The 26,481-nt window shown below is 38.9% G+C and overlaps 1 protein-coding gene across 1 annotated transcript in view; it reads left to right on the top strand.

Moving 5' to 3' along the window:
- Window positions 1-26,481, top strand: part of LOC126355198 (regulator of MON1-CCZ1 complex) — a 90,121-nt gene that overhangs the window by 28,721 nt on the left and 34,919 nt on the right. Inside the window, exons 6-11 of the mRNA XM_050005427.1 lie at window positions 384-489; window positions 2,506-2,669; window positions 19,896-19,961; window positions 21,591-21,696; window positions 21,849-21,971; window positions 23,343-23,496. Coding sequence (XP_049861384.1) covers window positions 384-489; window positions 2,506-2,669; window positions 19,896-19,961; window positions 21,591-21,696; window positions 21,849-21,971; window positions 23,343-23,496 — 719 coding nt within the window. The remainder of the gene's footprint in view (window positions 1-383; window positions 490-2,505; window positions 2,670-19,895; window positions 19,962-21,590; window positions 21,697-21,848; window positions 21,972-23,342; window positions 23,497-26,481) is intronic.

Genomic DNA, 26,481 nt, shown 5'->3' with positions numbered 1-26,481 from the left:
AGCAAGTAGACAAAATAAAATTTAATGAACTTTGAATTATCCATTTTATTGGCACCATAATTTTTTCTAAACCTGTGTCTGAGTTTGTGTTATAAATATGTCAGTGCTAGTATTGTATAATATTTTCTTTTTGTTTGAATAAAACATTGTGAGTGCTGGAGTTTCATGAGTTCTTCGCCGGACTTTTTAAAATTTTCAAAATTGCAGCATTACCCGAGATTCCATAAGCTACGAGCTAAATTAATTTCTAAGATGACTTGACACAAGTTACATATAAATTGTGATAAACTTCTAGGAAGAAAGTTGCATTTGTAATAATTTAGAAAGTTGTGCTTTGGGTGGAAAAAATAAAATAATTTTGTAATTTTTCTATGTTCTTGCAGGATGCTGATGGCAAAAAAGACTCACATTCTGCGATTGGATATGAGTGGACGTTTTGCAATTAACGTTGTTGATAATTTGATTGTTGTTCATCATCAGGCATCAAAGGTAACTAGTAGACAACAATTTTTCACACCAACACCTTTGTAAAGGGACAAAAAGTCAGTTTAAATTTAAATAAGAGTTTTAAATAGTTTCTGTGGGATATTAGCAATTGTACACTGAAGGAGAAAAATATGTAGGAAACTAAGACTGAGTTTTATTCAACCACTGGAGATTACACAAAGTACTACAGACATTGTCAAATTTCTTTCATTTATTGCAGTAATTATATTTCCTTCTTGTGTCTACTTTCGACCTATGCCATAATTGGAGAGCAATTGTCCTGTCTATATAGACATGCTGTTTTTTTTCTTTGACACAGTGACTCTATATTACTGTCACTTTCGTAAGTAAACAAACATAATTTGTCAACATAGAGGAATCATCTTGTAAATGCTGTGACATACAATCATTCTAAATTTCACTGTTTATAGTAAATGTTTTCATAAATAATTAAGTCAGTTTTCAATAACCCTTGCTTTTTACTCCCTCAATTTAAAACTCGTGCCACACATTGCTATTATCTCATTGATCCATCACATTTTTAACATTGCTGCATGTGCTATACTTGAACTCCAAGAGTCTTGTACGTATGATCAGCCAATCTGTAAGCTTCAGTTGCAACTACAAAACTAGTGATTTAGATGTATAATGAAATCAATTTATGGATGAACAAGGAAATTGTGTTATTTCTGTACAATTCTGAAAAAGAACCTTTTTCACCATAATTCTGATCAGTACAAGTTGGCAGAAGTTAGAAATCTTCTTCTGGATTGCATTTTTGCTCTTTAATGATAGCATAATGTGTTATAGCAGGTTGAATTATATATCGTATCTGTTGCTACAAATAAGAACCACATTTGTACATGAATGTTTCTATAATGGGCTTTCATGAAACCTTTTTGCTTTTGTGTGCAATTTTTACCATACCAGATAAATGGTATAAATTAAAACGTGTTAGTTCTGCATGTGACACTTTTTTCCCCTCAGTGGTTGTTTTAAATATATTACGTGCTGTCTGAAAGTACTCATCTTCTTCTAATGTCACCTAGGTAAGCTAAAAGATTGCACACCCCTGATGTAGAAGGAGGCGAGTAATGAGGCCTCACTGTTCTATAATAACAAAGTTATAAAGTTACTATGAGAGTGTAAGCAGCTGTATAGCATATTAAAAATAAGTTAACCTTTGAGAAATGAAAGTAAAAAGAAGAGTTCAATTAATTAAAAAGAAAGTATCTTATAAAGAAGGTTTTTGCTTTGCATCACATTATGCAATGAAATTAAATTTCCTGGTAGATAAAAACTATGTACCAGACTTGGACTCTTAATGCAAAGTGGTAGAGTTACTGGTAGAACTGGAGCTGTGAAGACAGGTTAAGAGTCATATGGGTAACTCAGATGGTAAAAGCACTTCCTTTGAGAGGCAGTGGAACACTTAGAGTCCAGAACTTTCATACAGTTTTAATTTGCTGGGAAGTTTCATAAATGTGCAGACACCACTGCAGTGTGAGGGATTAATTGGGAATTTTGCTTCCAATTCAATCTTGTGTTCACAGACACAATGGAACACAGCTGTGCTGCTCAATAGAAAAAGATTTTACAAGAGCCATTTGGTAGTGAGCATTAAGTGGAGGTTGTGAACAATGGTATTCTCTTTCTGTGGCTGTAGAAAGCAAACAGAAATGGTGGGGTCGTTATAGAATGGGAGACAAGAAACACAACGGTTCAGAGAATCCCAGTACATTTAACTGGCTAATTTTCTTTGGTGATAATGTCTGGAGATCTGGTGGATATTAAACCCTAATTTTCCTTCTGGAGAACTGGTCTGGCGTTTTCCTTTTTCACTTCCTTTTTCAGTTTTACATATATTTTTGTAACTTTTCTAAAAACGTAATATTTATCACAGTCATCTTATCTGGTTATCTTTGCTCCCATTCTATCTATGTTTGCTGTTGTATTTGTATTGTGTAATGCTGCTTGAATTACTTGTGTAATGGACATAAATCAATTATGTGATTTCAGACATCTATGCTCTTTGACATCAACATGAATGGAGAATCAGATGGCTTTGTGTCATATCACCAGCCAGTAGCAAATCCAAGGCCAATTAAACCATTCAGCCTCAGACTTCCACCTGCCACAACGACACAGGTTCTGAATGAACCTGCGCAAATGAACTGTGATCTCTGTATCCTTCAGACTTATGTGTTATATGTGTATCGACTGTTGTTATTTTTGTATCAAAGAAATGGACAACTTATGTGTGACTATTATATAAAGAAATTAACATAATTGTGTAGTCATATAAAGGTTTATTTATTTATTTAGTTTATAACAGTGTCGACAGTGCAAGATGGCGTTACCCTGTTGGAGGGTAGGGAGGTCAGGAGTTGCCTTTCCAGAGCACCCGATATAACCCCCTCACCCCAGGTATATGGGTTCTCTAGTGGGAGCAGGAGCAAATCTAGTCGCACTCTGGATGGAAGCAATTGATTTATTTCTTAGGTTCAGCCTACAACAGTTGTCAGCACAGCAGACTGCCAAGGCTTGCTTGCGCTGTGCCCCAGCAGTGGCTGGTGACAGAAATGATGGCATCTGGGGTGTGAACCCCAGTCCCAACATCTGGCTGGTGGCACCTGGTGATGGTAGGTGCTAAGTGGGTCAGTGACTATAAGGGTCCTAATTTGACCTTTGTTCGTTTGGAGCTAATGAAGCTCTGTACACCAGGCAGTCCTGTAAGATGACAGTCGATGATGGCTGCACCAGTGGATGGTGTGGTAGTCTGCTTCACAATGGCCACCAATTTGGTGTGCAGCCAGTGTTTAAATGAAGCTGGGTCAGGCATGTTGACATGCAGATGTCCTGTGCGTTGCATAGCTCCCCTGTCGGAGTGCTGCAGCTGCATCTTGGATTTCGGTAACACTGCTGGTTGTTGATTGAGCGGTTATACCAACATACTGGGAGCACCCTAGTTGATGTAATGCTGTACTGGCTGATTATTGTGAGCAACACAATTGCAGAAAGGGTTACTTGTGTTGGTAAAGATGCCTTCATTTCTTTTCTCTTTGAAGAATTTGACGACCCCCTGTATTCCATACTGTGGTTGTAACTGTATAGCTTCCTTTTTGCACTAAGAACGATCACACATTATAATCACAATATTATGATAAGGAATGTTGCTATACTCACCAGATAGCAGACATGCTGAGTCACAGATAGGCACAACAAAAAGACTGTCGCAAATAAATTAAGTTCAGTGTGGTTTCAGTTGGCTGAGACTGTAGGCATGTGCTTGCATGTGTGTGTTGTGTTGTGTTTTTCTATGTCTACTGCTGACAAAGGCCTCAATGGCTGAAAGCTTTATTTATTTGTAACAGTCCTTTTGTTGTGTCTGTCTACAACTAAGCATCTCCGCTATATGGTGAGTAGCAGCTTTCCTTTTCATAGTATTGTTACATTCCATCCTGGATTTTCCACATTATAGTCAGTGAACGCAAGCAAGCCTCCTATTCTTGTAAGTTTTGATGAATTACTTATTTTATATGTACTGGTAAAAATATTATATATTAACAGAGACAGTTCTGCTTTTTCCAGTTGTCGTACCATTTTTCCATAAGGACCAACATTGTAGGTAGGTAGAAGGATGGTAAGGGTGGGATTTGGATTGCTTTATGCATATGGTAACAAAAGACAGCACCTGTCATGATAAAGACTAAGAGACTGATTTAAATAGAAGTTACTAATGCAAGGAATTGTTGCTGATATTCTTGAAATATAGCCTTACGTCACCCAATAGCTGTTCCATTGAAATTTGATTATCCTGAGCTGCTCTGATTTCATCCAGGGAAGCAAAATGTGTTGCATGCTAAGTGGGGTTTGGATATTTTAGGTTTTCACTGTGCAGAAACTCAAAAGGAAGACTGGTGGGTAGGTAAAGCAATGAATAGGTAGTTTTCAGTGTTGTGATTCCTGCCATAGCTGAAATGTACCATCAGTGTCTTCCCCCACCTAAGATGATCACATGACTTCAGTGCATATGGAGACGCATGTGCTACTTCAGATGTAATTTTCTCACTTTGCCTTTACCTCCTACCACTTCTTTCCTCTCTTTTGAGGAAACTGCTGGCAACTGTGGCAGAGCTCATGGTTTTTTTTTTTGAATGGATAAACTTGCTGTGCATGCACCACAGTAGTGTGTGCTGGGAGATGGGGTGTCATTTAACCACCTGATGTGGCATTCTTTGTTTTACACTTAGGAACATAGGGTTCTTTAACATCACTCATTGTCTGATGTGGAATTTAGGCAGTTTTGTTTTCCTCTTTGTGCATTTTCTTGCCATTCTAGTACTTTGGTATTTGCTTTTTTTAACTGACATTACACCTCTATTACCGTTTTTGTAAAACTTTGGATACTTGACCACATCCTCACCAGTGGGTAGTTTACATAATGCGAAAGGGGAAGGCATTTTCTGTCCTTAGAAAACATCATAGTGTAACAGTTCTGCACTCTTTTGCACTTGTAAGTTGTTTTCTGCTATTACATATGGCAGCAAAGCATCCCAGTAACTATGGAGACAATTGTTGTAGTAAGTCAACATTTTACTTATATTCTTGCACATTCGCTCTTGTTCTATTAACTTGCAGATGCAGTGTTCTTGTCTGTAACTTCCAACTGTGTAGAAGCCAGTATCATTGCTTGATCACTTCAAACATAAAATTAGTTCCCTGATTGGTTACCACAATTTTTGGTGTCCCAAACTTCAAGATCCAATGGTTAACCATTGTCTGAGCTGCCATCTCTGTTCGATGATTTGGTATAGTAATCGCAGATACAGAGGGTGTTCCGGAAATGTTGCAACAAAATTTGGGGGGGTTGTAGAGGGTGTCTTGAGTAACAAATCTAGGATAGGAATCTGTTTTTGCAAACATCATCCAATGAAGTTGCAGAGCTTGGAAGTTACAGATGCCAGTGCCTGCCACTATGCTACACATCCAGCATCAAATGTGACTTTGTACACTGTCAGACCATGTGCAGAATGTCTCGTGATGTCGGTTATTCAGTGATTGCGATTGATTGCCACAACCACCAGTGGAGAAGATGGAGCTAGCTGCTGCTTAGAAAGACATTGTCTTTTATGAATGGGATGCTTTGCTGCCTTAGAGCAGTTTACTTTTCTGTTGGAACCCTCTAAAATCTCCAACATTTCCTGGTTCACAGGAGAAAAATAAACTGGAGATGGAGTCCTGTGTTCAAAACCATAACCCTCCAAAGCGATAGAACATCACATCCGTAGGAGACAAGGCCTGTCTGCATAACAGCCAACTCCATCTTCTCCACTGGCTACAGTAGCAATCAGTTGCCATCGCTGAAAAACAAAGTGTTGTGAGGGTTCTGTCTATACTCTGTCAGCATACAAAGTCACGTTTGCTTCTGAAGGGGTGGTGCAGTTGCAGGTGCTAACACCTACAACTTTGGTGCTTTGTAGCATCACTGGATTACATTTCCGTACATGGACTCCTATCCTCAATTTGTTCCTCAAGACACCTTCTACAACCACTCAAAGTTTGTGCAACATTTCTGGTCTATCCTGTAAAGTGTGAGAAGTGATCAATGACAGTTAAAACATAGCAATTCCCACTTGTGTTGTGTGAAGGCTCAAGAATATCTATACCAATCATTTGAAATGATGGCTGGTCTCTGGTAATCTCTGCAGTGTTACGTGCTGATGGCTAAGCTCCACAGTTCTTTACATATTGCTCGATGCCCTGCTAGCATGTCTGCCACTAATAATTTAGTGCAACATGGAGTCTGTTGTGCACAGTCCTTCATGCCCTGCCAAGATAGAATTGTGAGCCACTTTGGTATCTTGCCACATAAACTTGCTAGTGTGAATATACGTCATCCATGCTTAGTCAGCTTATAAGGAACCCCATTGTCAGCACAGAACTGTGTTTGTGCTGCGAACTGCTAACAATCTGGGTCAGTGTCTTTCGCCATCCATCTGCAGAAATGCCAATATGCTCTATTGCGCACTTTCCAACTTAGGTTGTCAGCATTATTGCAAGTTTTCCAGAGGCGGTCTGTAACTTCAAAGGTAAATTCATTAAGACATAATGCTCATTGGGTCAGGTGGCTAGCCAGATCCTTCTGGCCCATAAGCCATTTTAATTACCAGTATCTATGACCTATAACTCATTTGAAATTTGTGCCATTCAAATAAAAACAGAAATATGTGATATGATTAGTCAGGTTGAGCATCTCTTGTTCCGAGGCTGAGCATCTCTTTTTTTGTGGTATAATAATTATTCTTTGCCTTGTTTAGTTGCATGACAGCACAGACTGTCATGTGCTCTGCTCCGTCTAATTGTTGAGTTAATTTGCATCCTAAGGCGTGACTGTGAGATTGCGTAACAATATGAACTGCTTCTAGCAATCTGGGAAACAAGGGCCAGACAAATGGTGAGTAAGTCCCTCAACTGCACAAAGGCTTCTTTGCTGTTCAGTGACCAGTGGAAAATTACCCCCTTCTCCAGAAGGTATGTGAGGGGCCTCACTGCTTCCTCAAATTTCGGCATGAAATGTTGGTGATAGTTAACCAGACCTAAAAAGGACTGCAGCTCCTTTTCTCAATCAGAAGCACAAAATTCCCACATGACTCTGTTTGCACACCAAACTGTCCAATAACATGGCCTAAGTAGCAAACTTCCTTTTGGGACAAGGTGGTAGTTCACTAAACTCAGTGTTAGATGTTCACACATCATCTTACCCCATAATATGGTCTAAATAGCAAACCTCCTTTGGGAGAAAATGGTATTTCTCCAAACTCAATGCCAGCTGTAATGCTTGTAGCTGAGTAGACACATCCTGTAACCATACTATGCACTCTGTGATGTTCTTGAGAAACACTGCAACATCATTCAAGTATATCATGCACTGACTTGGTTTCAGGCCTTCTAGCACTCCATCTAACCGGTGTTAGAGTGTTGCTGGCACATTCTTCAATCCAAACAGCAATTGTCGGTACTGGTAATGCTAGATTGAACTGTAAACATGGTTGTGGGTTGATCTTCGAGTGCTACTTCCAACTGATGGAACTTGCTTCAAAATCCATGACTGTAAAATATCACCATTAGTTACACATTTAAATGTAGACAGTCACAAGAAAACTGAAATGGCTTACTCCCATCTGTGCTTTTCTTTGGTAGAATTACCACTGGTGGCTGCTAAGGGTTGGTACCTTCTTCTATAATCCCATCACAGAGCTACTGATTTATAAACTCTTCCAACACTGATTGAAAGTGATGTGAAATTCGATATGCTGCATTATTGGCAATGATCTGTGAGAGCAAAAGCCTCCGCATAGTCTTCTAACAATTTTTTATTTTCTCCCTATCTCTTCTTTGTAAATGCAACACTTTTCCACACACTGTGACTAAAATGGCAGATTGTCCTGGCTTAGAGTACTCTATAGTTAACTTTTTATTCAAATCTACCTCCTCCAGTACCTGTATATTGACTATCAGGACATCTTGTGATAGTGCATCTACCTGAATCAAAATTATCCTTAGTGATGGGCACTATCTTCCACAGCCTTTTGCACTTTGTTTATTACATCAATTTCCACTAAAGGTTTCACCACACACAAAGTTTTGATTGCCGAATCCATTTGCCTAGACTAGCTTTTGTACCTTGCAGTATTTTATCTTGAGAGTCAATTCTAAGGGAATGTGCACCGCAGTTTAGGTAGCTTTCCTGGCCTAGACTGTTGCCTTGTAGCAACACAGTATTCTTGGCAGTAGTACCTAAATGGAATGATATGCTACCCAGCTCTGCTATCCACCATTCTAGATCAACTTTTAGCATGGCGGTTACTCAGAAAATCCAGTTGAAATATGACATAAAAGCTGCTGACATGAAAGCTGCTGACATAAAAGCTGCTGTCAACTGTTGGAAGTACTTCCAAGCAAGCCCAGTAGTCTTTTTTACCCACTCATAGGTTACTGAATGAGTGCACATCACATCCCCTCACTCCTTACGCCACTCAGTTTGCAATGAGGCAAGTCCAAATTTCTTACACCAGGCACATGTTAACTTACCATGGAAACCTGTGACCAATACTCAGGAAACACACATTCTTTCTCTTACACAGCTGGTCATACAATATCTGCCACTAATTTTGTACACAACTTTCCTATGCTTACATTTATTGGGAACACTACACAGTGGCTGCAACATTCCCATTTCTGTTTAATGCTGGCTCCATCTAGCCTTTGTATGTGAAAACCTCCACTTACATTGTTGGATCAAATGTGCAACGTGTTAATAATCCCACTCTGAGTTCTCCTGCAGTTGTGCTGAATATGCCCAAGCTAACCATACTTATAATGTGTGACTTATGTATTAAAAACCCACCTCCTCTCTTTGGGACTGGTCACTACATCTATTTCTGACAGAGCTGCTGTAGTTGCCACAACCTCAGTCAGTGATTTCAGAAACTCTGCTGGTACCTTAAGGAAAACTTCAGAACTCGAGCACATAGGAATGCATTCACTGCTCTTTAATCTGCTTCATGTAGAACGGCTTTATTGATGCTGTCATGTTCTTTAAGCTTATAGGTATTAGTATTTAGTTACCTTATAATGTCCACAAAATTTTCTAAGGATTCCCCTTATCTCTGAGATAAGCTGTGTAGCTGTTTATGATAGTATCTAGAGATGTTTTTCCTCTGCCAGCACTCTAATAACCCTTTCCACAACTCCTGGAAGGAACAAGCATCCTGGAACTTGTCACAGCACATAACATATGCCCTTGCATCCCTTGCTAACATTAATTGATCCATACTCGACAATTGCTTATTGTTCCACCATAACTATGTGGCTGTGTATAGCTTATCCATAAACATCAAAACATCTTCCCTACTTGCCTAAACAGGGAGTCACTGACGTAGCAGTCTTAACATCTAAGAAAGGTATGAGTACGACAGGAGAGGCTGTCCCCTTCTCTTATTCTCTAACTTCTCTGGTTCCTTGTGCAACTCAAAGCTGTCATCTCACATCTGGGTGACTGCCTTCTGGATGGTCACGTTCTTACTCTCAGTACCTGATGTCATCTTGCTCAGAATGTGTTACCACAAGATGCCAAAAGGAAAACAACTACACAAGGAATACCACTAAGTGAAGAGAGGGAAAAAAATGACCCAACAAGGCCATACAATATTTATAATTGGCACTTACTTGCACACTTCTGCTGAACACTGTCATTGAACTGCATTTGCTGCTGGATGCACCATTGTTGCTTTACATCCTCAATGTAAATGGTGTCCAACACCACGCGTAGCTCCCACTATCTCTCCAGACACTAAATGTGACACTGTGGGATGACAACAGTAGGTAATCAAGGGACATATCCATTAAGCTCATCGTGGAAGCAGTAGGTTTATTTCTTAGGTTCAGCTTACAGTGGAGATCCAATGCCATGTCCCACAGACAGGGGCAAGCATCAAAGGCACAGTCCCATTTGGAAAGTGATGTATCACTTTCCTGTGGCTGCTATTCCTCATTGCGGCATGGGAGCAGAGTGGTGGAGCTTCATCAGTTGCTGGTGCTGCAGATTGGTAGGGATATATTGCAAGCTCAATGTGTTGGCAGCATGCCCCAACAACAACTGGTGGTGCATCCAGAGAAAGAGACCGTTTGTCTCCAACATCTGACTGGTGGTGCCTGGTGACAGTAGACACTACACATATCAGTGACTAGAAGGGTCTTGGTTCAACCCTCAGTCCATCGGAGCTGATGCTAAAGTACAGACGTTTGAAGTATTTTCATTTGGGGAATGTTTTTGTAGTTCATTTGCATTTTTAATCCTCTTAAACAATGGAAAATCTGGGATGTAAGAACAACATGAAGTGGCTAGATTGCTGCTTACAACATAGAGGAGGTATTGAGCAGAAAAAACGCACATTGAAAGAAGACTGCTAGACATTATAAGTGTGTGTGTGTGTGTGCGTGTGCGTGTGCGTGTGCGTATTTTTTTCTGCATCAGAAGAAGAATATTATCTGATGACATACAATATCTAACAGTCTTCTGTCAGTATGCTTGTCTGCTGCTCAGTGATGAGTAGCAATCTGTCCATCTCATTATGTTGTTATTTAGTCATCTTACTTTAGACACAACAGTTTTCAATACTGTCAAAAATTGCAATTAAAGTTTGTTATGCATTGGAACTGCTTTTAAAATGATTTTCTAAGTATAGTTTATGATTATGACTTTAGATCTGGAGAAACATTTTTGCACTTACAACAGTAGTTTCAGCATGATGACAAATTTTTGTATGAATAACAATATTAGAGAAGGGAAGTGGCTACTCACCATATAGTGGAGATGCTGAGTCACGATGGCACAACAAAAAGACTCACACAATTATAGCTTTTGGCCATTAAGGAATTTGTCAGCAATACACACACTCACGCAAGCACAACTTGCACACACGTCTGCTGTCTCAGACAACTGAAACCACACTGTGAGCAGCATCACCAGTGAATGATGGTGTGACAACTGGATGGGTGTAAGGAGGAGGCTGGGGTGGGAGGGCGAGGGATAGTATGGTGGGGGGTGGTGGACAGCGAAGTGCTGCAGTTTAGATGGAGGGCAGGAGAGAAGGTGCGGGGGGGGGGGGGGGGTTAAGTAGCAGAAAGGAGAGAAAAAAAGTGAAATTAGAAGACTGGGTGTGGCAGTGAAATAACGGCTGTGTAATGTTGGAATGGGAACAGGGAGGGGGCTGGTTGGATGAGGACAGTGACTAACGAAGGGTGAGGCCAGGAGGGTTACGGAAACATAGGATGTATTGCAGGGAAGTTCCCACCTGCACTGTTCAGAAAAGCTAATGTTGGTAGGAAGGATCCATGAGGCATAGGCTGTGAAGCAGTCATTGAGATGAGGGATATCATGTTTGGCTCATGTTCAGCAACAGGATCTACATTTACATCTACATCCATACTCTGCAAGCCACCTGACGGTGTGTGGTGGAGGGTACCCTGAGTACCTCTATCAGTTCTCCCTTCTATTCCAGTCTCGTATTGTTCGTGGAAAGAAGGGTTGTCGGTATGCTTGTGTGTGGGCTCTAATCTCTCTGATTTTATCCTCATGGTCTCTTCGCGAGATATACGTAGGAGGGAGCAATATACTGCTTGACTCTTCAGTGAAGGTATGTTCTCGAAACTTTAACAAAAGTCTGTACCGAGCTACTGAGCGTCTCTCCTGCAGAGTCTTCCACTGGAGTTTATCTATCATCTCCGTAACGCATTCGCGATTACTAAATAATCCTGTAACGAAGCGCGCTGCTCTGCGTTGGATCTTCTCTATCTCTTCTATCAACCCTATCTGGTATGGATCCCACACTGCTGAGCAGTATTCAAGCAGTGGGCGAACAAGCATACTGTACCCTACTTCCTTTGTTTTCGGATTGCATTTCCTTAGGATTCTTCCAATGAATCTCAGTCTGGCATCTGCTTTACTGACGATCAACTTTATATGATAATTCCAGTTTAAATCACTCCTAATGCGTACTCCCAGATAATTTATGGAATTAACTGCTTCCAGTTGCTGACCTGCTATTTTGTAGCTAAATGATAAGGGATCTATCTTTCTATGTCTTCGCAGCACATTACACTTGTCTACATTGAGATTCAATTGCCATTCCCTGCACCATGCGTCAATTCGCTGCAGATCCTCCTGCATTTCAGTACAATTTTCCATTGTTACAACCTCTCGATACACCACAGCATCATCTGCAAAAAGCCTCAGTGAACTTCCGATGTCATCCACCAGGTCATTTATGTATATTGTGAGTAGCAACGGTCCTATGACACTCCCCTGCGGCACACCTGAAATCACCCTTACTTCAGAAGACTTCTCTCCATTGAGAATGACATGCTATGTTCTGTTATCTAGGAACTCCTCAATACAATCGCACAATTGGTCTGATAGTCCATATGCTCTTACTTTGTTCATAAAACGACTGTGGGGAACTGTATTGAACGCATTGCGAAAGTCAAGAAACACGGCATCTACCTGGGAACCCGTGTCTATGGCCCTCTGAGTCTTGTGGATGAATAGTATGAGCTGGGTTTCACATGACCATCTTTTTTGAAACCCATGCTGATTCCTACAGAGTAGATTTCTAGCCTCCAGAAAAGTCATTATAGTGTTCCAAAATTCTGAAACTGGTCCATTTATTTTTTGGCCACAGTTTGTCGGCAGCCATTCACTTGAACAGACAGCTTGTTGGTTGTCATGCCTACATAGAATGCAGCACAGTGGTTGCAGATTAGCTATTAAATCATATGACTGGTTTCACAGCTAGCCCTGCCTTTGATGGGATAGGTGATGTTAGTGACTGGACAGCTGTAGGTGGTGGTAGGAGGATATATGGGACAGGTCTTGCATCTAGGTCTATTACAGGGCTATGAACCATGAGTAAGGGATTGCGAGCAGAGGTTGTGTAAGGATGGATGATGGATGAGTATATTGTGTAGATTCAGTGGATGGCGGAATACCACTGTAGGAGGGGTGGGCAGGACATTTCTCATTTCAGGGCACAACGAGAGGTAATCAAAACCCTGGCGGAGAATGTAATTCAGTTGCTTCAGTCCCGGATGGTACTGAGTTATGAGGGGAATGCTCCTCTGTGGCCGGACTGTGGGAATTTGGGAGGTGGTGGGAGACTGGAAAGATAAGTCATGGGAGATTTGTGTTTGTACAAGGTTGGGAGGATAATTACGGTCATTGAAGGCTTCAGTGAGACCCTCAGTATATTTTGGGAGGGACTGCTTGTCACTGCAGATGTGACAACCATGGATGGCTAGGCTTTATGGAAGGGACTTCTTGGTATGGAGTGGGTGGCAGCTGTTGAAGTGGGGGTATTGCTGGTGGTTAGTAGGTTTGATATGGACGGAGGTACTGATGTAGCAATCTCTGAGGTGGAGGTCAACATCTAGGAAGGTGGCTTGTTGGGTTGAGTAGGACCAGGTGAAGCAAATGGGGGAGAAGTTGTTGAGGTTCTGCAGGAATGTGGATAGGGTGTCCTCACCTTCAATCCAGATTGCAAAGATTTCCTTCTCCAATATTGTTACATTCCATCCTGGATTATCCATTGTTTGATTTTTGTGTGAATAATATTTCATGAATATAATGAAATTAAGTTCTTAGTGATGTCTCTGAAATGCAGTGTTCATTTCCACTGTTTGCAATCCTCAGCAACAAGAGTTTCCAAGTGGGATAAGAGAATTGTGGAGAAGTCCATTACCACATCTTACTTATCCTGAAGGTGCTACACCATTTAACCTTACCAGAAGATCAAAACTTTTTACCTGGTTATTATCTATCTGTTTTTGTACAACCTGAAGAAACCATATTCTTCAGGTGCAGACAGCAAAAGAAATTGTGTCATCTTGCCAATCCTTAAAATATGAGGGCGTTTCAAAAAGTAAAGATACAATGGCTCACAGTCCTTAAATAGAACATTTATTTAGAAAATGTCAGCTACATCTTATTAACTGGATTATTTGCTATTTTTCGACATAATCGCCCCTGTTATCCAAACATTTGTTATGTCGGTGCACAAGCTTTTGTATCCCACAGTCGTAGAAGGTTGCTGCCTGTTGTCGGAACCACATTTCAACTTCATCTTTGATCTCTTCAACATCGTGGAATGATTTTCCACCAATATGTGACTTTAGGTAACGGAAGACATGGAAGTCGGTGGGCACAAGGTCTGGGCTGTATGGCGGATGGTCCAATACGTCCCATTTGAATTGTTTGAGTAGTGCTTTGTTTATGAGCTCTGTGTGAGGCCGAGCATTGTCATGAAGCAAGTGGACTCCACTTGTCAGTATTCTCCTATATTTGTTTTGAATTGCCCTTCGAAGATGTTTCAAAGTCTGCCAATATGCAGCAGCATTAACTGTCATTCCAGGAGGCATAAATTCCAACAGAAGAATGTCTTGTCTGTCCCAAAAAACATAAGCCATGATTTTCTTCACTGAAATTGACGTTTTGCATTTCTTGGCTTTTGGTGAATTCGAATGGCGCCATTGCATTGATTGTTTCTTGGACTCAGGTGTATGGTGATAAACCCATGTCTCGTCACCTGTCACAGTGTGATCAAGGAACTCATCACCTGCTTCAGCATAGCGTGTGAGGAAGTCGAGTGCAAAGCCCATCCTTTTCTTTTTGTGTTCTTCTATTAACAGTTTTGGAATCCAGCGTGCACACGATTTCCTGTACCCTAACTTGACAGTCACAACGTCATAAAGAGTTGCCATTGACACGTCCGGTATGATCTGATGCAATTCTTTCAATGTGAGATGTCTATTCACACGAATTGCTTCCTCTGTTCTCCGAAGAAGGGCATCAGAGATCACAGAAGGCCTACCTGTTCTTTGTTTGTCATGAACATCGGTCCTATGTTTAGAGAAATGACAACACCATTTCATTACATTTTGTCGATTCATGTTCCCATAAACAGAAACAATTTCTTTGTGAATATCCACTGGTTGCTGACCTTTTGCATGAAGAAAATGTGTGACGAAGCGCACTTCGCATATGGCAGGATTCTGAATCGGTGCAGCCATTTTAAACGTGACCTACTCCAACCAGAAGCAAAGTTCAACTGCCGAACGACTGCGAGGAGAAAGCTAACGGTTCAAGGTTAACACCAGTGTTGTCAACTTGCTCTCCAAAACGCTTCTGTTCCTCTGGCATACAGTGTATCTTTACTTTCCGAAATACCCTCGTATTTGTATATGTTATATTAAAAGTGAATAATAAGTATGCAAAAAGTAGCTCATTGCTTGTGTTGATGGCCTTCCATCTTACGATCATTTTATGTAGTAGTCAGATCTTAAAAAGATCTGCACCTGGTTGAGGATTTCTTCTACTCAATGTCTTTTGAATTTACATCATCTCTAGTCAGTGCAGATACAACTGTGTTGGTCAGTCAGGCCATACAGCTTCCAAATGTTGTAGATGACACCAGTGGCACATTTGCCATTTTAGCTAGGTGAGTGGTAGAGGCTACCTGCCAGGCAACCATAGTTCATTTTCGAGTGTCACATGCTCACTGTGTTGCCTGTTTCGTAGTTAGTTGTTGTGTCTTATGAAGCATGGCTGTCTGGTAGCCTGGCAGCATTGCTCTCCCCCTTCCCCCACCAATGAATTCTGTAAATCACAAAGTAATTTTAATTGGAATATAAGCTATGTTATATTGCTTTCAGTTGTTACTGTTTTATATTATTATTGCAGTTGTAGCATTTGTGCCATTTTCAAGCATAAGATTTTTGACATACAATTTGTCATCAACCTGTATGTCAAACATCTTTTGCTTCAAAATGGCACAAATGCTGAAACTGCAGTAGTGAAATAAAAAATAAAATCATTTAAAACTTCCAGACTATTAGACCGTGGCCGATGTATAACACTTTCTTCTAATGTTTCCTCTCCAACTGAGTGAGACATCTTCAGAGGTAAAATGTAACCAGATCTCAAGGGAGTACAAATATATAAGTAGTGTAGAGGGCACCACAGTCTATTATGTGACATTGATTATGAGATTGTCTCTGGCAATGCTAACATTCTCAATTCAAAGTGATTGATCGTCATTCTTACGTTGCAAGGTTGACATCCAAATTTCATCTGATTTAACACCTTCATCTTTTCTATTAAAATTATTATGGTGTTTATAAATTTAAGTAGCCTCTCTGTACATATGTGTATACTAACGCGATATTTTCAATATGACACTCATCTCAGTGAATTTTATTTCATGATCCCCCCTCCGTAGTAAAGATGTTCCACTGCAGATGATTTATCTGTATGTCCCAGGTGCAATTCCTCTTGTGTTCAGTGAGATGAGTTAGCATTCCTTTTTGTGGTATCAATATAAACCAGTCCACATCTACAAAGAATTTTATGTACACCTGGTGTAGCCACAGATTATTGAATGTCTTTTGACAATCTTAAACATTCCTTTGTCTTCCTGGAGGGTCTGAATGTAGTTTCCACACTGTACTTACTCAACACTTTCCAAATGTGATTTGTAATTATGCTGATGAATGGAAGGAAAACTTTCCCTTTGGACAGCCATCTTTCCTCATCAGTCCTGATTCTCTCTCTAGGGTGAAATGCTCTATCTGTCTCCTTGTTAGAATAACCATTCTTCTTGAATGTTGACTGTAGATGTTCAGGCTCATCTTTTAGTTCACAAATTTTATGCACCGAACTACCAGATTTTTAATCACACCTCTTTTTTGACTGATGTGGTCCTTATGCAGGTAACAGTCACTATGTGTGTCTTCTCTGTATACTCTATGTATGGGTCAATGTCCAGTCCCCTCACTTGGTAACAAACACATCCAAGAAGTTCAACTGGCCTTTTTTCTGTCTCCATAGTAAATTGTATTTTGGGATTGCTACTGTTGAGATGTATCAGGAAGACATCCAGTTCCTCTGCACCATGTGTCCATACTACGAGAGTATCATCGACATAGCGGTACCACCTGGGTGATCTTTTTCTGGCCATCTGCAATGCCTGTTGTTCAAAGTTCTCCATAAACCTATTGGCAACAGCCAGATTAAGAGGACAAGCCCATAGGCAACCCATAAATCTGTTCATAAAAATCATTATTATATTGAAAATAGGCTGTGGTGTGGCAGTATCTGAATAAGTCCACAATATCTGCTGGAAAAGTATCAGCTGTACATGAGATAGCTGTGTTTACTGGATTCATGGTAAATAACAACACATCATCAAAACTAACAGGGCTATCACCTTTGTTCCACATGCATTTCTTTTAATTTGTCTGTGAAATGATATGAATTTTTAAAATTACTGTCAGTTTCACAATGTAAAGTTGCAGTAGTGAGGCAAGGTTTCTAGCTGATTCATGAGTGGGAGACCCTACAGCCCTCACAGTAGGCTTCATAGGAATATGTGGCTTGTGCACTTTGGGTAATCCATAGAGCCTAGGCAGGAACACCTCTGTTTTGCAGAGTAGTGTGTTATCGCCAGAGGAGAGCGAAGAAGCTTTCACCATTCAGTTAGTGATTTTTAAAATCTTTGTAGTTGGATCCTTCTGAAATATTTATAGTTAGTTGAATCCAAAATATGATTAATCTTTCCATGATCTTCGGTAAGAAAGAGAGTGTTTTTATCTGCATTGATATCCCTCAGTGCCATCCTTTGTGCTTGTGACACATTACTGTTAGGTGGCTTACATGTACATAAATTTCTAGCTGTTTCCATCCTAATTACGTCAGCCAATTGCTGTAGAAGCTGATGGATCCCTGCCTCAATATCTGCTATAATATCTTCCATGGATACTTTTAAAGGCATCATAGCAAAATTGTTTCTTTTGGTTGAGCAGAAATTTCAGCTTCAATCAAATCTTTACCAGACAGATTAATAACAGTTCAAGAATTATCCTCAATTGAAGCGACTGACATTTTCTTCTGTAGACTAGCGAATTTCTTCTTCTGTGTATTAACTGATGTCTCTGCTGTAATTTTCATAGTCCTGAATGTTAGACCATTAACCGTATTCCAGTCGCAACATACATAGTATTACTAATAATGCCAACCTTGCATTGTAAGAATGACAGTCAATTACTTTTAATTGATAATGTTACCATTACCAGTGGTAATCTCATAGCCAACATCACATGATAGATTGTGCTGCTGTCTACACTGCCTATATATTTGGCACTCCATTGAGTTTTGTTTGCAGTTCGCCATTCTATCTCTGAAGATGTCTCCTGCAGTCAGAGAGGAAACGTTAGGACAAAGTTTTATACATCGACCACTACCTAAGAGCCTGAAGTTTTAAATGATGATAGTACCAGCCGTGAAAGCTTACATTTTGTGATAAAACAGTAACAGCTAAAAGCAATGTGACATCTTTATTTTTTTTAAAGAATGTGGAAACTGTGGACCCCCTATTTAAAAACATAATTAATGATCGTGGTTTAGAAAAAATCGGCAATTGCTGAGTGTTCTTTCATGAATAAACATAAAGTTATGTTTGATAATATAAAAATGTTGTCTGATGTGTTGGCATATGGGGATCTCTCATTAAAACGGCTGTATAGGTCAGGAGATACAGCTATAGCTTGTGCTGGGACAGGAGCTATAAATTTAATGGTGCATGGAGTTGGGCTCTTGACATTGGAGATTACATAGAAATTCACTGAGTTGTTTATGTTCCAGTAAGTGCTATTAGTGCAAGAGATACTGCAGTCTCTGGCAACATGTTGTCACAATGGCGTAGGTTGACCAGTTGTTGACCTATCACAAAGCCTAACACAGTTATTCCTGACAAACAAAACTCATTATTGTGATTTCACTAAGTATGAATGCTGAAATTATTTTATAGATTTAATGACCTTGTTTCTTATTCACACTTGACTTGCTGGGTTAGTTTGTTTTTCTCTAATAATATTCCCAGAATGTAATACTTGTAAACTTGGGGATTCAGTGGATTGTGATTCTTTTGCAGATTGTTATGTCCACTTTGCAAGTTGCAGATGGTTGTCAAGGGATTACTTTGTTTCAATTGTGCAATTTTTTTCGTTTGTGGAAAGAAGTATCCCAAAATGTAAACACTGCATAATTGATCTTTGCTTCTCTTCATTCTCACAACAGATGGATCTGAGTGACTTGCCTAACTCTGTTTTTTAACCTTCTCCAATCAGTACCTTTTTCCTCCCAAAAGATGGTAGCTAGGGTTACTATTTTCTACATTTAAATGTTCCTGTTAGCAGCACTAGGAATTGTACCTCATGAAGTTATGTCCAGGCATTCTGTATCTTCATAATTTTATCATTGTTTAAATTTTACAATTGCAGCAACAGAAAAATCTGTTAGAGAGTGTGGAGTGGTAAAGACTTGAATAAACAACAGTGGCTTATATTTATATACTTTTAATGTTCACCTTATTTTTGTATTTGTAAAGTATTGATAAACTTCTACTTGAAAATAATAGTTAATACTATTCATCAATTAGAGGTAATGATCAACAGGAATGTCTAGAAGATAGGAAAACATTAATAGTGGTCATGTGTGGTAACACAAATGTATTTGTGGTAACACACAAGAAGGATTAGTGATAAAGCTAAGCTGTCTTTTTTACATGCAACTTTTTTAATACCATATCTACTTTGTGAATAGTGACAAATTATCATCTATGCGTATTACATTCCACCCTGGAAAGTCTAGGATAGATTGTAACAGTATTCTGAAATATTGTTATATTCCATGCTATAATTTAGATTAATGCTTCTACCTAAAGGTAGTTAAACATTTTGGTATGTGCTCAACTTTAATGTTCCAATCTTATTATAAATTTTTCTTAACTTTGTCCATACTCTCCTAACTGGATTTTGTTTCAGCCAAATATTGTAATTGATGCCAAAATAGGGTGTCTATGGTAAGTGAAATTAAACACATTTTTTAACTGTCTAATTTTTATGTTGAGGACTGATGAAATAGCTCACATTTTGTGATAAAATCCAGTCTGAAAATCATGTTTTCATGAAATGCATCTGTCACCACCGTGAAATGTGTTAAATGTAATCTAATCACTACATCAGCACATTCCACCAATTACTCTGTCACTTGAGTGTGTGCTCAATTTGTCCTTTCCTGTGAAAATCCTCACAGTGTGAAGTGAACATAAAATCTTGATAAAATTTTCTTGGGTGATAAGCCGAGTGGTGACATCGTCTTGTTGCAACATTTCAGTGAGTTTCATATCCATCTTTGCCTGAAGATGAAGATGATGGGTACAAAACTCATTGAAACATCGTGAGAAGATGACACCGCCCCTCAGCTGATCACCTGAGAAGATTTTATCATTAGAGTATGCCAAGACTGGCTCATATTTGTAAATCTCTCTTAGTTGATTGTAAAATTATGCTGCTACCATGCCTCATCTATCCAGAAGAAAAATCACTTGTCAGCTCTCATCAAATGTGGTGGCTATTTGGACTGAGCTTGCCATTACATACACTCATCACCAGCAGTACAAAATAATATGCACATAGCATTCATTTCTAGTGTTTTACAGTGAGGTATGTGGTCAGAATAGCGCCTGCACTGCAAAGTTGTTAGTACACATCATAACTTGATTTGTGGATGGCATGTCACAGAAGTACTAATTTCCAGAATTTGAAGCATTTTTGGGAAAAGAGTAAAGGGAAGAGACACAGTTGGCTCACTGTAAAAGAGTTCTGGGTACAAAAGTTCATTAACTGTAATACTTGTGTAGAGTGGAAGAATCATGCCAGAAGCACTCTGTGGACTGCAGCTATATCACTTGCCACTGTATCATTGCTAAATGGGGTGTGAACACACAAGGTATGAAGGATGATGAGAGAGAGAGAGAGAGAGAGAGAGAGAGAGAGAGAGAGAGAGAGAGAGGGGGGGGGGGGGGGGGGGGAGGGGGGGTGCTGCACCTTGGCCACCATAATGTGTGGTAAGATGCCTTACCTCATATGAGCACTCTGTACAAAAGTCAAACATTTTATAATGAGTCCTGGTCCAGCATACAGTTTTAACATTTCAGGAAATTTTGTCTGAATACAGTTTGTAGAAGAAATTATATTCTGTTTGGTACCTATTGTAAGGTAGTGTTACTTTTTTTTTACTCAGTCACTTTTTTTGTTACAATCACAACCAGTTTCAGCCTTCAAAAGCCATTTTCAGATTCTATGGGTGCCATTAGATGAATAAGGTTTCATGTGTGGTCAAATACAGGCTGAAATGAGTTATGATTGTATCACAAAAAAGTGATTAAGTAAAAAATAAAAAAAGAGTACCTTATAGTTTGTAGTTTGGCAGTTTCCATGCTGAGTTACATATTATTGCCATTACAGGGCTATCAGAAACATATATGTTCTCTGGTTTCCTACCTTTAACAAATATTGTAGATGCTTAGAGATGAACTGGAAAAATTACGATATCACCCAGTTCCCCTCCACTAAATGTTTGTAAACACCTTTATCAGACTTTTTTAAGACTTTGTGAAATTACATTGACAGCTCAGGGTTTGTTTTAGGTATGTTGAACTGAATCTGGAGCCACTGGTAGAGCTAATACCTGACAGGTGTTTGCTTGTGGATTTCCTCATGCAGCGCAAAGATTCCAAGTCAGTCATCATCCAAGTAGGTGTGTTTTATGTACCTATTTTTTTTCTTTTTCTGAGCATATTTTAATTAAATGTAAAAGTACCAGTGATACTTTTTAATTTTATTTATTATTCTTGTGCACTGATAGTATCAGGCTGTAACATAATTTATGTATTTTCTCCTCTCAGGTTTTGCAAGATATTTTAAAACCCACAGAACAAAACCGTGCTTATCTTGTAGTCATATCAGAGCTATTTGATCACTTGAATGATGTTTACTGGAGTTTTTTGGAAGTCGAAATGCAGAGCCAGGTAAATAAATAATCATTAAAAGAAATCTCCCATTAAATTCCACAGACCTTGGTATACTATGTGGTGGAGGATATTTTTTATTTATTTGTTAGTTCTTTCCCTGTTCTACCTACAAATGGAGCACAAGAAAAATGACAATGCCTCTGTACATAATCCAGTATTTTAAGCCCTTATAAAATAAAAGCAGTAGAGTAATTTTACTGTTTGCCTTGAATGTTGGCGTGAACTTTTCTGACAACAGCAGCATACCTCAACATCTGAAGCTTATCTGTCACAGAGGTTGCATACAAAACTCTTGTATGGCCTATACTGTTCAAGGGTGTGAGATGTGTATCATGTTGGACCAACACCTCATTGAGTGTATACAGTGACATACAGAATGAGAAGTCACAGTTGTCCAAAATGTATCTTTCTGTCTGCAGCAGTGTGTGCATTGTTTTTAAACTCCTTGCAGATTAAAACTGTGTACCAGGCTGGGACTTGAACCTCAAATTTTGTCTTATGCAAGGAATCTCTTACCAACTGAACTACACAGGCATAATTCACAACCCATCCTCAAGGTGTCAGGTATGAGTCCCCGTCACTATACAGTTCTCATCTACCATGAAGTTTCATAGTGCACAGTCCACTGCAGACTAAAAAGGTTCATTCTGGAGACAATTCCATAGACCATGGGTTAGCTGTTTCTTTGCATATCCTTTCTTCCAAGATTTGCATGATGGCTTCTGTCATGTTTGGAATGCTGGAGAGGGGTACTGGCAAAATTATAGATTCAAGACCGAGTTGTGTGTAATGCCTGCATAGTTCAGTCTGTAAGAACATTGCTCATGAGGACACTAGGTTCTGAGCTTGAGTCCTAGTCCTTCACACAGTTTTAACCTACCAAGAAGTTTCGAAGGTTTGATTGCCTCACAGGAAAATATAACAGAGAGACAGAAAAATAACAAATGGCTGACTGTTGCATAAGGAGTCCTAATACATTCCAAAAATTTACTCATAAAATCCAAGAAATAGTTCCAAAACAGAAACAAAATTCTTCACCTTAATTTTTTTGCTCCCAGTGACACTATGAATGTAAAATTAAAATAACTAATTCTCCACCTGAGGCACGTAAGCAGTTATTCTTCTTGTACTCCATGTGCATATGAAATAGAAAGAAACCTTAATATATGATATAATATAGAGTATCCTCTACCGTTCACTTTATAGTGATTTACAGAGTACAGTAGAGAAGATTTAGGCTTTATTATCATTTTTCTTTGCAGCTTATTCATGATAATATTCTTGAACAAGACTTAATTTTCTAGCCTATATTAATGTAATTTGGAATTGTATACCACTAAGCCTTGTAACGAAAACTATTTTAACCAGATGGGAACCCCGGCATCAACTGGTCTGAGTGTAAGTTCAGCCAAACCTACTGTCCCTGCAGTACCAAAGGCATCTGTTGTCATAGACCAGGCTGACCTGTACACAAATGTGTTTTCAAAATATGCTGACCACAGTAAGGAAGAAGAGACAAGAGGTATACATTCTGATGATAATACTTCATATTTTTAATGAATTATGTATATGTTTATGAGGAGTAAATATTCTGGAATGCTAGATTCAAATTTAATACACCATGATAGTTTGAATAGTTCATTTTTATCTGGCACTTGTATTAACATTATTGGTGGTAGTAGAGAATTACTCATTAACTTTTTGACCATTTGGAAGTTACGTCATGTATCTTGTATTCATTGTTTAATTTTCATTTTTTTCATCTTTGTTTTTCTGATTTCCTTTTTTTATGAACTTAAAAGAAACTCTCCATTACTAAAAAAAAATGTGTATATCTACGTTGCGTGTAATTCCTTTCTAGAAGTATAGAAATACTTTGAAGGACTGGGAAGGAGCAGATACTATTATAAATTAACAAGTGCTAAGTTTGAAATCAAGACAGAAATATGAACTTTTCATTTAGTTCTGTTACCAGCACCTTCAAATGAATGGGAGAATGATGAAGATACGGGAACAGTTATGATAATTTTGATTTTGATTACATGATTTTCACCTCCTGATATTTGACAGAAGGCATGGAACGTATCAAATTAGGTGCAGAGTAAGTGAGCATAAAAACAAAGGTCCAAGTATTGTATCATTGCTGACAACTAGTGGGAGACGAAATGTGCAGAAAACTCAGGAAACTAAAGAATTAAGACACCCATTTGATGTTACAAAATATAATCAACTCTCCAGATTCAAATGAAGTTAGGAGAATGATGTGGAAAATCGCATAACAATAGTTGCAGCATATTGTTGAAATGAAAACTGTGTATAACATCAAATGGCAGTCATGGTACCAGCCACATCAAATTACCTATAGAACACTACTCATTCACATGTTTGTTCTAAATAAACTTGCCAGCTGTATTTATAAGAGATAAACATCTTGTAGCAGAGGTAGCTCTTCTGAACTGAAATTTTCGTATTTTGAGAAATGTACACACAAAAAATAATGTTTTGTCTGTAGTGTGTATATATGAAGTAGAAGGACAGGACAGTGTATAGAGTAATTATTACACATTGTGCATTAGGTGAAACATTTCTTGGAATAAAAATTAAGACATATTCTGGGATCATTTAGCAAAGATGATGATCATAGTATTGCATTGTTTTATTGATGGATTCACAGTAGCAGCTTATATTTCACAATATGTGAGTATTCCTATAGTTTCTATAAATCAAGGAAAATTTAAAACAATAATGACAGCTTAAAAATTTTTATGTTGAATGTAACAAAACTTAACCAATATGAGAATAGAGTTGTCAATATTATTGCAGCATTAAAGCATAATGAATACTCAAAATTTTGATGACAATCCTCCTCACCTTCATCAGGAACAACTGATTGGCATCTTGGCTGCCAGGGGGATCTTGCTTAGTCTACCATGCAGGTGGTGCCTGCTGGAACATGAAATTCTTTGCAGTCTCTCAGTATTGAGAGACCTCATCCATGCACTACTAAGATATTATGCACCATTAAGATTGCTGTCCTGGTTGAATTTGTTGTTGCAAATTCTGATTTCTATGGCTTCTTTGGTGACAACTGTCCCAGTATACATCAAATGAATTTGCAACTGTGAAAGAGGACAACCATCAGCTGTAGAATGAAATGACTACAATGAAAATTTGTGCCAGAGCTGGATTTCCCACTTATCGCCTGCAGTCGCTTTACCATTCGGCTATCCATGCACGACTTATGGCCAGACCCAAACTTCCATATGTTATCAAACATGCATCTGTGATGTGAACTCGTACATCATTATGTGTGTTCTCAAAGAGGTCAGACATTGTACTTGAAAGTCACTTGCCCGGTAGTGACAGATAAATATGATATTGCAGTGTCGCATTATTTTGATTACAATGCAAAGTTCCTTTGGACATCTATGCATGTGCAAAGGAACTTTGCACCATAGTAACAGTTCCAGTAGGTTGATTTATAGAACAAGATTTTATTTCACCAAACATAATTTTATTGTTATTTGTGAGGCTGTGCTTAGCAACTGTTATTTTCCCAAAGTTCAGAAACTGTACAATAGACTAACCGGCACAACTACTTCCACATGGATATGGAATATTGAAAAATCCAAGGATCCATAGATAAAAAATGTCCTGAATCAAGCCTAGCATGTCTTTTGACTTCTTAAGCACACAGAAAATAGATCTTAGGCATTGTGTGCTCATGACCCTACCTATTTTGCAGTTGGTAGTCCCGAATGAAGGAAGGAAGGAGCACTATAGATGTATCACCTTTAAATTGCTGAGCATCCTTACAACTCCCTTTCTTGGAGAGCATTAACCTTGTACCTCAACCTCAGTAGCCATTCTTTTAGGATCGTGCTTCAGTTTTTATGTCAAAATCAGGAAAAGATGTAGTTCTGTGTACTATTCAGCCCAGAATAGTATTTTCATATGCTGCTTGATTAAATCATCAGAGAGACCATAAAAATCACAATGTACAGCAATAGCTTTTACTGAGGCAGTGACTAAAATATCTTTGGTTACATGGACATAGGTTGTCAAAATTGAGAGTCTATTGAGAAATTTCTGGAGCAGTTAATGTTTGAGAGGGTGCCACCAGTATACCAGAGACCAGAGTAGGTCAGCGGAATGTGGTCATGCACTTTCCTACTTTGTGGGACTGTAAGCTCATGACAGAGCAGGCTGCTTCTCACTCTCTCTCTCTACCCCATTATGTCACAAGAAACATGTTATACCAACAGCTCCATGGCACATCTTACAAATCAGTGGCTACGCAGTGTGCAGGCACACCTTAAGTTGTGTAGTTTCAACAAAATGTGTCAATGGAATGTGGATGTGAGTTACTAATAATACTAATTCAAGAAATATGTATAGGACAGAATGTATGCAAAACTGTGCACTCTGTTCTATACTTGTAGTGGGGAAACTGATTCTTAGTCATTCTGTATGTTTATTGAGTGAGTACTTATTTGCTGTTATTGAA

This window comes from Schistocerca gregaria, chromosome 3 (genome assembly GCF_023897955.1).
Source record: "Schistocerca gregaria isolate iqSchGreg1 chromosome 3, iqSchGreg1.2, whole genome shotgun sequence".
NCBI classification, from domain to species: Eukaryota; Metazoa; Arthropoda; class Insecta; order Orthoptera; family Acrididae; genus Schistocerca; species Schistocerca gregaria.
Note: the sequence above shows the minus strand (reverse complement) of the source record. Positions and strands in the feature narration are given on the sequence as shown.